At 44.3% G+C, this 16641-nt stretch overlaps 1 protein-coding gene across 1 annotated transcript in view; it reads right to left on the bottom strand.

The window, feature by feature from the left end:
- Positions 1–8442: 8442 nt before the first annotated feature.
- The window catches only part of xrcc4 (X-ray repair complementing defective repair in Chinese hamster cells 4), a 32897-nt gene continuing 24698 nt past the window's right edge, over positions 8443–16641 (bottom strand). Inside the window, exon 8 of the mRNA XM_029445220.1 lies at positions 8443–8500. Within this exon, the coding sequence (XP_029301080.1) occupies positions 8443–8500 (58 nt within the window). The remainder of the gene's footprint in view (positions 8501–16641) is intronic.

Below are 16641 nucleotides of genomic sequence, written 5' to 3' on the forward strand. Positions count from 1 at the left end.
AAGGATGCTTCACCGCCGGTCTGAAGGCTGAGCAGATTAAACACTTTAAAGCTAATGAGGTGGGCTCGACGCTACTACGGCTGGAAGGACAAAGGTCCAAAAGTACCGGCAGAAACATAAACTCGCTGCCTGTGTGGTCAAAGATAACAACCGAGAGAGACTCTGTGAGCGCCGTGCAGACGGACGCTTATCTAAACATGCCAAGTCATTGAATTCTGCAGAGTCCTCAAACTTCCCCGCTGAAAGCTGTTTGTGTGATGACATCTGTTTCTACGCTCACATATCTGTAACTCAAGGAGTATCCTTTGTAAAATAATCAGAAACCAAAAGGTCAAATGTATATTTTATATTGTTCAATACCGTCTCCACCTTCGTGAAGGGAGAACTTCCAGACAGCCAATCACACAAAGTATAAATGTTTATTTGTTTGTGTGTTTTTCACACATAACGATTCCCAAACAATTTGCATCTAATAAACAAAATGCTGTTTCTTTGTTGTACTAAAACTTCACTGAATTGAAATGTATTGATGGTAAATCTTTGCAGGTGAGTGCATGTGCACAGAACTCTCTCCCCCCCGACAGCTTGATGGTAATCACTGAGTAAAACGTGGTCGCGCTCGTCAGATTGATGGTTTAAATGTCCAACACTGGTGTTGAAAAAAGAGAGCTGAGCCGGAAGGCAAAGCTCTCGATCTACCGGTTGATCTTCGTTCCTACCCTCACCTATGGTCATGAAGGGTCATGACCCAAAGAACGAGATCACGGGTACAAGCGGCCGAGATGTGTTTTCTCAGACGGGTGGTGTCTCCCTTAGAGAGAGGGTGAGAAGCTCAGCCATCCGTGAGAGACTTGGAGTAGAGCCGCTGCTCCTTTACGTTGAAAGGAGCCAGTTGAGGTGGTTCATCTAGTAAGGAGCCACTTGGGCACCTCCCTAGGGAGGTGTTCCAGGCACGTCCAGCTGGGAGGAGACCCAGGGGAAGGGAAGATTGGGGTTCCTTACTGGAGCTGCTGCCCCCGCGACCCGACCCCGGGTAAGCGGTAGACGATGGATGGATGGACACTGGTGTTGGTATTGTTTTGTTGACCAATGTAGAATAACAGACTTAAGCTTTAAGCTCCTGTGCTTTAAAATGTGACCGTACATACTGGAAGGTGTCATGGAGGACATTAGATAATAAATAAATACTATCTGTATAAATCTACTTTGTCTTCCTGCTCATCAAGGACGTTGCGACTTGGTGAACTTGATGACACTTTTTAACGGGAATAGCTGTTAGTACATCAGGCGTAAAGGTCTGTGCAGCTGCAGACGTGAAAGGTCACAGTACTCTGTTTGCAGAAGCATTGATGTCGGCTTTTCAAAGGCCTGTGGAATAAGTTGTGCAGCGACTCCCCGCGGTGCAACCATACCTGCGTGACCTCTCGATCACGAAGCAGGGATGAAAGGCACCACTTGCTGGTCCATGACAAGGGTTTTGTATAAAATGGGAGTATGTGCTGTAGCTCACAATAACCAGAGCTATTTCAGGACATCAGTAAAGGGTTTATAGATTCTGTGGTCTCACTGGCATCACTGAGGATGTTCGGCTCTGTGCAGAGTTAATGAACTGTTTTTATTTCAAGTTCTAGAGATCAATGTTTTGGTGCATTATTAGTTTTATCCTGAAGAAGGTAATGTACCGGAAATGTGACCTCTTCAGATTATTATTGTGTTTATTCTTTGCATCCTGCATTGAAAACAAACTCCACCAACAGGAAGTGACGCTAGCGGCTCTGACCGGCTCTTTGTTGGATTTGGGGAAGTTTACCAAAGTCATCAAGACGTGTTATTCCAACAAGATGGTTGTATCCTCAGTTACATTCTGCAATGCTGCTTTGAAATGAAATGGGGAAAAGACACAACATATATATACTACTGCAGTAATATTAAAACAAGCGCACTACAGTTAATAACGGATAATTTGAAGGAAAATGTGATTGCAGAACTGCCACACAACCAACCCAGATCACTGGTCCTTCAGACAATTAATCGGGTGTTTTAACTTCCTCTTCAAAATATTAAAAAACAAAGATCTGGAAGAAATTTGTCGGATTCTAAAATGAGTTGGGGCACCACATTTGGAGTTAAAAATCAATATTGCTTCATTCAGCATCTGCCCAGCTTTGTGTGGACTTAAGTGTCCCTGACATCCACAAACACGTCCACTCGTGGTACCAAGTGCCCGTCAGGGACCTTTGGTACCAGTACGTTTGCTGGTTTGAACTCCCTGACTATACAGGAAATGAACAGAAGTGAAGGTTTCCTCATTGCTCATGGTAGCTTGTTATCAGACAGATGATTGAAGCCTTGAATATTACATGTCAGGGATTTCATTAAAGTCTGTCGTTCCGTTTTGCTGTTGCCTCGTCTTCATTTGTATAAATGGTGCAATGCTGGTTCTCATTCTCCGTTAGTATACGCAGACACAAACACGAGTCCAGGCAACCTTAAAGACCACACGTTGCCGAAGCACCACATCAACCTATTAGCAATGTTTACTGTCTGGTGTGTGCGTGTGTGTGTGTGTGTGTATGCTTCGTGCTTCTCACAAATTAACTGGTTACTGCAGGAGGAAAACAACCCTGACTGTGTGTCTGTTTATCCGGTCGTGCTCCAGTGTTGTGAGAGGAGAAAGAGAGTGGAATGGAGGCAGAATTCAATAGTCCTCGGTGACTGCAGACTTTCATTGCCACTCCAACACAATCAAGTGTGAGGTTGTAAAGCAATATAAAAAAAACAGGTTTCATCGGCTCTGAAAGGGGGAACCTGACAACAATGAAGGTTGGCTCCTTTGGGGTTTGTGTGAGTATATTTGTGTGTTTTTCTAAGCTTAACCACTGCGCGGAAATACAGAGAGAAAGCTCATCTTTTTGTTGTCTTTGTTACTCGGTTTAATTTGTATTCTACGAGATGGTGGCTGTTTAAGGTGCTTTATCAGACCGGCAGCAACTGTATCTGGAATACATTCCCTGTCTGCCATGTCCGTTCCCCATGGAGACTCACTGTGATAACCACACACACACACACACAAACTCACACACACACACACACACACACACACACACACACACACACACACACACACACACACTCACACTCACACACACACACACACACACACACACACACACACACAGCACGACTCAGCTTTCTGAATGCTGCACAGCCTCTCACAGACAGTTTTTGGCAGCAATAACAAGAATGCACGTCAAAAACACGGCAGGTTATCCTTTCAAGTTCAGTAATAACACGTTCTGCTCTGAGCATATCCTGTCTGGTGAGCACAATGCCAGATAAATAAATCTAATTACATTAAATGTAAATCCAATTGGTTGCATCTTTGGGTCAGGGGCGGTCTCAGGCTGTCATTTTCTAGCATCGCGTCCTCTCAATTTCAAAGGCACCCTAGAGGACACTTCTTCCTGTTTTATCTACCATATGGGGACCATGAGCGAGGGTCCAGTGTCTCTTAAGGCAACAATGGATCTTATTATTGTCATAACAACAAACCAACCTAATATGTTATAATGAGAAAAGATTGTTTTAACAAGATGCGTGATGTGTAAGTGATATGTCCTCATAAAACTGAATTATTTAGTCTAGCAAAAACAAAAATATGTCACAACTAGAGGGGAACTCGCAGAGCGCAGACCTCTGCTAAGGCCATTTCTTTAACTGAGAAAGGATTTACGTTAATAGGTTCTTCATTGGCACATGTTACAACCTTTTATCAAGTTTCATGAACATCTGGCGAGAAGTTTAACCATAATTTAGTTTTAAAAAGTTTTTTTATGGCTTTTGTTGGCCTTTATGCGGAGAAGAGAGCAGACGACGCGCTGGTTGGATTTAAACCCTCACCACTGCAGTAAGGACAAAGCTCTGGTACATTTTCTCTGTAACAACAACAAACAAACAAACAAACCGCACATCACCTGAGAAGGATTTTAAGATGTCAAGGGGACCAGAGAGTGTGTGCCAACTACATCACACTTCTCAGCCTCCCTGGTAAAGTCTACTCCAAGGTACTGGAAAGGAGGGTTCGGCCGGTAGTCGAACCTCTGATTGAAGAGGAACAATGCAGATTCCGTCCTGGTCGTGGAACAACAGACCAACTCTTCACTCACGCAAGGATCCTGGAGGGGGCCTGGGAGTACGTCCATCCGGTCCACATGTGTTTTGTGGATCTGGAGAAGACGTATGACCGGGTCCCCCGGGTGATACTGTGGGAGGTGCTGCGGGAGTATGGGGTGAGGGGGTCACTTCTGAGGGCCATCCAATCCCTGTACGCCCAAAGCGAGAGTTGTGTCCGGATACTCGGCAGTAAGTCGGACTCGTTCCCAGTGAATGTTGGCCTCCGCCAGGGCTGCGCTTTATCACCAATCCTGTTCAGTGATTTTCATGGATAGGATATCGAGGCGTAGTCGGGGAGGAGAGGGGTTGCAGTTCGGTGACCTGAGGATCTCATCGCTGCTCTTTGCAGATGATGTGGTCCTTATGGCATCATCGGTCTGTGACCTTCAACAGTCACTGGATCGGTTCGCAGCCGAGTGTGAAGCGGTTGGGATGAGGATCAGCACCTCAAAATATGAGGCCATGGCTCTCAGCAGGAAACCGGTGGATTGCCTACTCCGGGTAGGGAATGAGCCATTACCCCAAGTGAAGGAGTTCAAGTACCTCGGGGTCTTGTTCGCGAGTGAGGGGACGATGGAGCGAGAGATTGGCCGGAGAATCGGAGCAGCGGGGGCGGTATTACAGTCACTTTACCGCACCGTTGTGACGAAAAGAGAGCTGAGCCAGAAGGCAAAGCTCTCAATATACCGGTCGAAATGGGTTTTCTCAGACGGGTGGAAGCTCAGCCATCCGTGAGAGACTCGGAGTAGAGCCGCTGCTCCTTTACGTTGAAAGGAGCCAGTTTGAGGTGGTTCGGGCATCTAGTAAGGAGCCACCTGGGCGCCTCACTAGGGAGGTGTTCCAGGCACATCCAGCTAGGAGGAGACCCCGGGGAAGACCCAGGACTTGGTGGAGAGATTATATCTCCTTACTGGCCTGGGAACACCTCAGGATCCCCCAGTCAGAGCTGGAGGATGTGGCCCGGAGAAGGGAAGATTGGGGTTCCTTACTGGAGCTGCTGGATGATGATGGATGGATGAAGGTGTCAGTAAAAGCATCTTAGCAATTAACTTGTACAGCGTTATTATTGTCAACATGAATAATGGCCAGAACTACAAAATTAAAATCCTTTACGAGCCACTTCCTTTGCACACAGGACAAGTTGACCATCAGCGCTCATTATTAGTGCTCAGACTCAGCACACGGCGCTGATTTAAAGATTTCCTGTGTGAGAAATGATGAGCATAACACTAACACACACACACACACACACACACACACACACACACACACACACACACAAACACACACACACGAGCGCGCAGATCGATGTTATCTAGGAATTAACGCTTGAACTGCACTCGGGGTCAGCGAGTGGAATGACCTGAAACTGAAAGCAGAGCTGATATCGAACCGACCAATCAAGTATGACCTCTGTGCAGATGTAGACGGGCGATCTCCTCTCTGCTCATACACACACACACACACACACACACACACACACACAGACACACATATTATGTAAACAAGCTTGTTAGCATCCATATCATTTACACTTTAAACGTACACTCTCATTAGCACTCAGCCTCATTAAAACGGACTCTCTTATCAAGTTTTGATGAACGAGTTTTCAGATTTGCTCCATCAAGCGAGCAGAAATAATGATTCCTAATGTTTATCAAGTTAACGTCTTGATTAATAAGGGCTAATTCTCACTGAGTTTAAGGATTAAATGACAACATCCTGCTACTGATGCAAAAGAGTGGAGGCAGCATTCTCAGGGAGAGTTAATTAAAGTTAATTAATTAAACCTGGATGATTGGAAAAGCAGTGAAAAGGAAATAGAATGATTAAACTTTAACAGCCATTTAAAGTATCTTCGGTCCGACAGATGAACCGATACGTCCCGAAAAACTGATACAAGAGTCGGTGACTCCGTTTAATACACAACCACAGATCTGACGGACAACTTGCATTAAATTAGGAGGAAAAAGACAAAACTCAATCAAAAAGCTGCTTCAAGCCGTCCACAGCATCGCACACGGACAGAAATAAAACACCGCCTGAAACCTTCAGCAGTCTGCAAAACACGCAGATGTGTCATAAAATATTCCTGTGGCACCTCGAACTACGTTTTACATTTGCATTTATTTATCTGACGCTTATATCCGAGAGTATGTGGGGACAACTAAACCCTGAAGTGCAGGAATCATGCAACTAAATCAAATATGCTGAGCTACTTAAAGTGCTACACTTAGAGATTGAGTTGATTCTTTCACTTCCCATAGCAACTATGTTTCATGCGTTTCTTTTATACTTATATGCAGGTTTGAGAGGGAAACATACAGCAGGTGTCCACTGGGAGGCCGCGTCACGTTTAGCTCACAATGCAAAGAAAACGTAGAAGAAATCAGGAAACGTTCACTTTGTCATTGCTAATAAACTGAACAAGGACAAAACAGAAGACGATATTAAATGTTGGGTAAATCCACAAAAGGATTGTGCAGCTTTTGCAGCCGCTAAACCTGCACAAATAAAACAAAAATAACTTATATTCTCAAAGCACTTTAATTCTCAAAGCACCCGCAAAAGGTGAAATGCACCTCTAACTGCACTGCCAAGTGATTTTTGCACATATTTAAATGAGGTAATGTGCAGACATTTGACACCAAATCGTCTCCTTTCTATGCAAATGAGCCTCATTACAAATGAAGTGCGATTCACAAAGATCAGCAGTAACAGCCAAACGCTTTTACAGTGAAGTTATTAGCGTCTTCAGAGGGTTGGTGCTAACCGAAGCTCCTGTGTTCTTGGTGCAAAGGCAACATTTATACTTTGCCACTATAATTGCAATTAGACAGAAATAAATCTCTTGTGTTGGCACGATGCTGAAATGCAAATACTCCTGAGCTGAGCTGAGCCTGCGGAGAAGCACAATCCCAGGATTACAGGGACGTCCTACAGAAATACACCAAATATACCAAATTCTAAAGGAAGACCCGTCGGGTTGTATCTCTGCCCGTATTAACTCCTGTTTAACTATTTGAAATGAAAATAGAGGAAATGTCTTCAGGTAAATGTATTCAGTAGCTACATTTCGTGTGAGGACGACGTCTGATTACGTGAAACGCAGTGTCTGTGAACCTTGTGGATCAATAAAGTTTTATCTCATCTTACTGAACTTTCTGAGAGAGAGGCCGTTAAAAAAACACTTGTGAAAAATCGACACTGCTTTTTGTTTAAGACTCAAAACTTGATGCTCTCTGACATCATGGTCTCCAACTACAAGCATCAGCTGGTGTGTGTGTGTGCGTGTGTGCGTGCATGTGTGAGGCAGGTGCCGCTGCAGCCAGGCATGACCAGCTCAGCTGAGCAGATGGCATCATCTGTGGGCTCTTTTTCCTTCACACCATCGTCTCCCTCCTCCATCGTGAGCAGCCTGTTGGTGCAGCTGTGCTCCGTCGCCGCCTCCCTTTCGCTTCTGTGTCAGCTTTACTTTTATCCTCCGTCCATATTTCCACATGCCTTTTCTTTTCTCTTCTCTGTGAAGACATGGCATGTAACCGCTTCTGTGTTTCTCCCTCGGGCAACACGTATGATTAATGAGCAATAAATCCTTTTGCTCAACCGTTCCCAAGTGGATTGTAGCACAGCAAGCTTTATTGTTCCAGGAGAGGAATACAGCGAGAAACGCTCGTTTTATGGTCGCATCAAGCATTTAAAAGCACAAACTCCCACATATAATCAGCTGTGGAAGAAGTACTGCATCTTCTACTTCAGTAAAAACAGTGCAGTAATCCTGTTTCAAGTAAAAGCCCTATATTCATAATGTTACATAACAGTACAAAAATATCCGCATCTAAAAGTGAAAGTACTCGTTATGCAGAATAATCTGATATGGATTATAATTACTGATGCATTGATGTTGAAGTGTTTTCACTTCATTAAAGTTAATTGCAATTTGCGAGTCTTTAAAACGCTGCGTCCACTCCTGACACGTGTCGTGCAGGATCGCAACACGCTGACACGTTTAATGTGGGCCGGAGATCACTGGCAGACGTTTACATTGACATAAATAAAACGTGATGTCAACCTCAGTTTATGGATATCGTTGTTGCACTTTTTAACCATGTTTGCAGACGACGCCGGGTCACATGTCTGCTGCCAAAGCTCCCAGATGGACGTCAGTGACAGAGAGATGAATATCAACACCTTCTGCGCCGACTGAACTTTCGCATTTCATCCGGGATTGCGTTTTAGAAATATGTTCGTCATAACAACTATCTGATGTTAGCAGGAGTAGGAGCGTCTCCTGTGTCGCAGCGTGTGAAGGATGAAGACGTTGTGGCTGCAGGAGGAAGACTGCACACACAAAAGGAGAATTTATTTTTAAGTAGTGTGTTTTTTGCAGCCATAGCTTTGGGACTCAGCGTGTCTTCTTATGTGGAAACATTTAATCCTCATGAGGATGAAATGTCCTTAAAAAAGAGGGAAGGAAGGAAGAGGGAACTATTCCCGAGTCGGAACATTCTTAACTTCCTCTCAGCGCTGCGTCAGAGTCAGAAGTGTGTTTCAGGCGAAGATTAAAACGGGATTAAGTAGAAAATGTCAGTTAGTGGTGGTAAAGGTTAGGATTAGAAATAAACGGTCAGGGAGTGAATACAGTTTCTGACGAGTATGCAGCAGTGATACAAGTGTGTGTGTGTGTGTGTGTGTGTGTGTGTGTGTGTGTGTGTGTGTGTGTGTGTGTGTGTGTGTGTGTGTGTGTGTGTGTTGCTGCAGAAACATCGTGTGAGTGCAAGTCATTGAAACTCTCCTCACACTCCTGCCTGCCTCCAGTTGGGGGGGGGGGGGGGGGGGGGGGGGCCTCTATCTCTCACTTCCACAACAACCACAGCAACACTTTGAGTTTTATAAAACTAAAGTGTTTCTGCTCATCGACGACAACATTGAACGGACTTTTAAAACATTGCTGATTATTTTATGACGATTGTTTTTTATTAATTTCAGTAAATTATAGAGATCTGCTTTTGATGAATTGTCCATGCAGTGAACATGCCGCCATCTTTACTTTGGTTGCAGTTGTGAAGCTACGAGCAGAGACTGCTGGGGGAGTCGGACTCTGAGAGATTTAACAGATTCCAGTCGGCTCAACTTCAGACAGATATAAAGCAGGAAACAAATCAGGATTTGCTTAAAGCATAGGTCTTCAACAGGGGGTCCGCGACCCCCAGGGGGTCCACGGAGGTACTGCAGGGGGGTCGCAAAATTGTTTGTAGATAAAGCAATAAAAAAAATAATAATACAAAAGTTTTTGGGGTTTTTACTACAGTAGGGGGTCCCTGCACCACACTACACAGGTTTGAGGGTCCTTGTCTCGAAAAACGTTGAAGACCCCTGGCTTAAAGGATAATTCCAGTTTAGTAAAACTTATTCCCATAGTTTACACCAGTTATTAGAGCTGGAAGGATTAGTTGACAGATTAATCGATCGATTGTTTAGAATACAGGAAGGACGTAGCGAAGCCAAAACAGAACCCGTTAAATGTTGGAGCAGATCCGGATCACGGGAGGATGGACACGTGATGTTTTACTTTCAACAACAAGGCGTGTTGGGCATCTGTGCTGCATTCATGCGGCGGTCAGAATAATCGGAAAAAAAAATTTCCATCCAGGAAAATTCACGCGAACGCCTCCGAAAGTCGGAACTACAAGTCGGACACGTGTTGTTTAAACATGTGAGACTTAAAGCTCATGAACACACGTCTTGCCACCAGGAAGAGGAACGATCCGAGGAGCATTTGAAAGCATCATTGGCTTGGACGGAGGTCATTCTAGTATAGTAGTGTGTGTACTGTGTGTACTGTGTGTGTATCACAGCTCCATTGTTGTTAAACATGACATGTTCCTTTATTACTATGAACAAACACACTTTTTATTTTAGAATCCGCCGCTGAAAATAGTCCCCAACAAATGCTCTCTTTCCTCCGGTGTGTTTGATGCCAGAATCTTTTTTATACATGAAACCATGTTTGTGTGTTTTTAAAGATTTACGTCCTCAGTAGGAACCAATGGGATTGGAGCTGAGGGCCACAGACAGGAAGTCAGACCGTATTAAGAGATGGACTAACATGCTGTTGGTGTTTTCATGGGATTTGTTGACAATAACAAAAATATAGAATAACGGCAAGTAAAGGAAAATCACAAATCTTAAGCAATTTAGCAAGAGCTAAAATAACCTAAAGTTTTGTGAAAATGGCGGCACACAGTAAAAATACTCTGATGATGATGTAATATATAAATGTGCAAAGAAAAAGCAATTAATCTCAACACTTTTCAACGTCCACTAATCCAATAATTAACTTCCAAAGCCGATAAGATAAAAGGGGAGTGATCTCATAGCTCACTGTCTCCCGAGAGTGTGTGGAGTGTGTGTGTGTGTGTGTGTCCCGTCACAGGTGTGTGCGCTGCTCTATGCTTTTAACCCATGAATAAAAGAAAAGGTGGACGTGTCTCCTCAGCAGCCGCATCAATAGTGAAAGGAGGCCGAGAGCCGAGCGGAGAGGAGTCGGAGAAGAAAGCAGGAATGCTTTTAGAAGCTGAGGGCGGCCATGACGCACATGTCAACATCCACTGATGAACCATGAGGCAGAAACTAATAGATTAAGAAACACAAACGGTGATTAATAATCACACACGTCTTTCTGTCCCGACGTTGTGCTGAGAAGCGTTCACACTATAGAATATTACATGAGCTGTCAGAGCAGAAGGTTCTCCCAGCTGTCCATCATCTTCTCTCTACAGGATGACACGGCGGTGTGGTGTTATAAAACATATGCTTTACTTTAAGGATCCAATCAATCAGCGCTGACCCGAGTGTCGATCGATGAGCAGCCGCTCGTCCACACCATCATCAGTAAGAGATGAAGCTGGAGGAGGAACGGATCCAAGCCGCTACACGATGAATGGTTATGAAGCCAGTATGGACGTTAAAATTAAAGTAAATACAATAAAGCAAAATAAACTTGCGTCATCATCATAAACATGACATTTGTCCAATAATCTGTTTAATAGTTTGGTTTTCTTTACATGTCAGAGGTCTCGGTCCGGATCAAACTGAAGCGGGTTTCGGTTTCTTTGTTCTGGATGGTTCGGACATTCAGACCAATGACAGGAAGTAAACGGACGCAGCACGTGGAGGGAGGAGGACACCAACCAATCAATGTCCAGTATCGGGGGGGACATGACGACAGGATGATGCTTTAGTGCGAAGCTCATCGTTGCAACGTGAAAGCAAAACGAACCGGATCAAAAGTGTAAATGTAACGAAAACACAAATCTTCTGACTTCCAGCTGTGAGAAGCTCCTGGAACAGTTCCTGAGTGAAGGATGGATGACTGATGTGTTATTCACCACACATTCCAGTGTCTGCACAGAAACTAAAGGACAGAGCAGTGTTTGCCTTTCAATCTAAAATATAACCATATATAATCAAAACAAGAAACAGGAAGTCAATTCAACTTCCTGTTTCTGCCTTTCTGTCCGCAGCTGAAATGAAGTCTTGAGAAGAACCAAGCTGCAGCGCGTCACTCTAATTAACCCGTCAAACCATCTATTAAACACAAGAAGGAAAGAAACGTGTGGATTAATAACACGAGCATTGTGACTGGCAGCCATGATCCTGCAGGAAGTGTGGAGCGTCTGCTTCCTCTGAATCCCACACACGGCACCGCGCGGCAGAACTGTTGGACCGTACACTTCTCAAAAGCTCAGAGGGGCTTTGTCGGCGCACCCCGTGACGCGAATCAATCAATCAACCCCCCCCTCGACCGGCCAGGCAGCGGAGCGGATACGTTGAACCTCATGGGCCAGACCGGAGCCAATCACAGCAGACGGACAGCCTTCCTCTCCGTACACGGCTCGGCTCGGCTCGGCTCGGCTCTCAGACCTTTTCCAGTTAAAGAACGTGGAGACAAACACACTGACTCGACAGCGTGACAGGCGTAGCTATCAGTGAGCGTCGTGCGGCGTGGATTATCACACACACACACACACACACACACACACACACACACACACACTTTGTCGCATGTGTCAACAGAACTACTTCAGTGGGATTCCCGAATCAAAGGCAGATAGATGACGGAGCACAGCGTGGTTTAGCGTAAGCTTTGAGGCAAATGGGAAATGAAATATTAACCTTTTAAAAGGCTTCGGCTGCAGACACACTTCATTGTGCCAATCTGCTTTGAGTGAGTTTGACAAGGCAAAGTGTCAGGGCGAGCGTGTGCGTGTGCGTGTGTGTGTGTGTGTGTGTGTGTGTGTGTGTGTAACTCAGTCAGACTGAAAATCCAAATTGTCACTCTAATCCCAGACAACCGTATTAAATCTCTCTTCGGATCACAATTCATCATTTTCCACGGAGCGAGAATGAACAACACTTCCAATGCTCCCTTTTCTGCGTGCAGCTGGGAAGCAGCCATTAAATATACATTTGTCTTGAAAAGGAAATATTTGTCTTTTTCTAAGAGAATTTAAGAAAGACATGTGGCTCTTGTTCCTCTGTGGCTCATCTCTGACGCTCGGAGGCTCTGAACTAGTGATATCAAACACTGGGCCTCATTCATCAACCTCGTGTGTGCACGTCGGGCTCTGAAGGAATAATACTACTCTCTCTCCTGCAGAGGATCAGAAGACCGCTCTCCTGTCGGGCCACTCGAGGGGAAGTTCTGATGTTTTGAAGTGTGAGCTTCTTCTTCCACAGTCAGTGTGTTATCTACAGCAGATGTTTGGAGAAGCTGCAGGAAGCTAATCGATGTGCTGCTGTGGACGAGGGCAGCTGAACATATATTAGACTCCTAAACAAATCAATATCACTTTAAGAGTCCACGATATTAAGAGTATTTCCAAGCTTTACCTCGCTGTCACGCAGCCTTCAGACGGTGAACTGTCTGTGCTCTCTTTAAAGCCACCAGAGCGGCTGCTCTACCGCTGCCTCCATCGGTTAGTTAGTTTGTGTTATTGTGTAACACGATAACTGACGAACGGAACTATTCTTTAAACCATGCACACAATCTATTTCTTCTTCTGCTTTAATGTGTGCGTACACTCCCGCCGACAGACGCTCAGAGCTGCACAGCTGTAATCACAGGTGCCCCCACTCTCCTTCAACCATGTTCCTTCACTAGAAAGACTAAACTGCTGTTCCTGGAGACATGACTCACTGCCTTCATGTGGACAACAAAGACCTCTTCCTCACTTTCAATCTGCTCTGCTGCATCTCTGTGGCTGCTTTTCAGAAGTCTTTATGTTCTTAGAATATTCCCCCTTTACGTCCGATCCAGTCTGATTTAACGTTTCACATGTACAGAATATGTGGGTGAAGTTTACAGATTGTCTCCACGTTCACTGCAACACCTGGAAGATGCAGATGAATCATATCCAGCTTTTTTATTTGAGATCTCGCACATTCAGAAGCACGAAGGCTCTGATAAATGAAAACCCAGGACTGGAGACGGATAACAGAAGAACTCTGAAATGGTTTTAGTTTCAACTGCACATACAGACACACACACACGCACACACACACACACACACACACACACGCACACACACACACACACACACATCTCCATGGCTTAAAACAGACATACACAAACTTAAGCTTCAGTTAATTGCTTCTATTGTAGAGAAGTGTCAGCAGCATCCGTGCAATCCTGCAGCTACCCTAGAGAGGATAATCCTGTACACACACACACACACACACACACACACACACACACACACACACACACACACACACACACACACACACACACACACACACACACTTCAGGCGTCCTCCTTTGATGTCAACACAGCGCACAGAGGAAGGTTAGCGCCAGGAGATCATCAGGGGAGGCACCCCCCCCCCACCCCACCAACTCCTCCTCCACACACACAACTTTGAATAATTCACTGGACTGTTGTTGTGTCTGGTGAGTGTGTTGCAGACGCCCGGGCCATATGTCAGAGTGTGTGTGAGGCTGCAGCTCTCACTTCTGGTCCTAATGAGCGCAGGGACTAATACTGTGGCAGCTTGAGCATCGTCTCCTCCAGCGCCAACACAAACAACTCCACACACACGCAGATACCAAAACCAGGACAAACACCCCCAAACTATCAGACTGCACTTTCATTTGAATTCAGATGCATTGTTCATATTTTTATAGTATTTAAAATATATTTTATTGTAATTTACTTTCATACAGTTTTTATTTTAATTCAGATTATTGTAAATATTTTTACAGTGTTAGTGTTCAGATTTTATTGTCATTTTAATCTATACAGCTTTCATTTAATTCAGATATATTGTATAAATTAAATTCCTTTTTCACATATTAATTGTCATTTTTAATCTTTTCTCTATTTATGTTTCTTATTTTTGTACTTATTTTAATTAAATGTTCTCCCTGTGTTTGTGTTATGCACCAAAGCACCAAAGCACATTCCTTGTACTGTTTTTATTGATGTTCTACATTCCAGGCAGCTTTTAGGAATTATTTACAGAACATAAATAAACGTGCAGTTTATCCTGTTGACCTTTGACCTTTGACCTTTGACCACCAAATTCTACACCAGTGAGGCTCTTTGACATGGAGCTCCAAGGCACACACACACACTACTTGTTAGTACGGCTGCACGTAAAGGTTATTACATTAAAGATCTTTAATGATTAATTAAATCCTCTCATGTGAGAAGCTTAAAGCGGAGCATCTGACAGGATGTTGACATGTTGCAGATAAACTCAGAATCCTCTGCCGTGTCCTTGAATGCAACAAGAAATATGTTTTTAAATGCGTGCAATAAGTCGGTGGTAATATGCTGTTAATATTGTGCTCTGAGACGGATTATCTTCCTCCAACACCTTCCCCAGTCTCTGCAGGCTCATGTTCACGCCGTACTGACCTGGGAGCAGCAGGGAATCCATTCTTAAAGCATCTATTATGTTTCAGAAAATGCTGCACGAATGCAACATAAAGACATTCGGCTGAACTGCACTGCAGGTATGCACTTCATCAGAAAACACAGCATTAGTTGTTCATCAGGAGCGCAGTGATCTGTGTAATCATGTTAATCAGCGGATCACATCCCGAGGAGCTCTCCTTCAAATGAAAGGTCAAAGCCCTCTAAGCCCACCTGTGCTTCACTGCTGCTGCTGCTGATTAAAACAGGGTCACCTCCAACTTCCTGTCTTGTTTCTGCAGAATAAGTTCCTGCTGTGTCTCTGCAAACTGTCCTCATGCTGCTGATCCAACATCACTCATAGATCAAATGTACCATCTGTTTCAGGGACGTTAATGTTTGCAGTAATATGTCACATCCCATAACTCAGCAAGTACAAGTAGTATCTGCAGCATGTACTTCACAGTGTCAAAGTAAAGAGTGTTATATTATCACTGATATGTCATATTATGGGACATGTGTACTTATTGTTGTGAGATGTCAACACTTTACACACTGCAGCCGGTCTAAAGGAGCATGAGAAGGAAATACTCAAAGTTGTGCTTCAGTGAGTAATAATGCACATCTTTTACTCCAAACTGAATATTTGTGCACTGCGTATATAATACTTTGACTGAACTAAGAGATCTGAGATCTCACAAAGATATTGTTACAGATGCCTTCGTGGCGTTCTGCGTCTCCTCCTGATGCCTATATTCAAGAAAAGTTTGCAGCCGGAGGATCTAGTTGTATAATAAGGCCAAAGTTACTCAACCGTAAGAAACAATCTCCCCCGACTCCCCCTCAGTTCCATTTCTCCCTCCTCTCACTCACAAGTAATAGGAAAGCAAAGAGAAAAAGAGAGCGAGAGGAAGGAAGTTGAAGAGGAAGCAGGAGAGGTGACGTGATGAGAGGAGAAGAGTAAAGTAAAGCCGACGTTCACAACAAACAGAAGAACGTCAGCGTGTCTCCATGAGAAGCTCCACGCTCTGCAGACTGGCAGGTTATCAATCTCACCCCGAGAAATTAGACCCCGTACTGATACAGCCCATCTTCATGCACATGCAATAACACACACACACGCACACACACACACACACACACACGCTAACACATGAACACACACTATCAAAAGCTCGCTCTGTGACATTACATCTCTGCTGGGTGATCTCATTAACCACAGACACCGACGGTGAGATGAAACCAGTGATGCAGAGTGTGTGTGTGTGTGTGTGTGTCTGCAGATCGAACATGTGTGCACGTACATGGGGAGAGACAAGGATTAACAAGAAGACTGAAGCATGCTGGAAACTGATTGATGAATTCATATGAACGTGTGTGTGTGTGTGTGTGTGTGTGTGTGTGTGTGTGTGTGTGTGTGTGTGTGTGTGTGTGTGTGTGTGTGTGTGTGTAAATGATTGAAACACTAAGAAGTCAACAGCTCCATGAAACCAACTGTCACTTTGGATTTTCAAAGTAAAATCAAAGAGTGAAAGTGATGAATCAT

The sequence above is a fragment of the Cottoperca gobio genome, chromosome 12, assembly GCF_900634415.1.
Source record: "Cottoperca gobio chromosome 12, fCotGob3.1, whole genome shotgun sequence".
Classification (NCBI taxonomy): domain Eukaryota; kingdom Metazoa; phylum Chordata; class Actinopteri; order Perciformes; family Bovichtidae; genus Cottoperca; species Cottoperca gobio.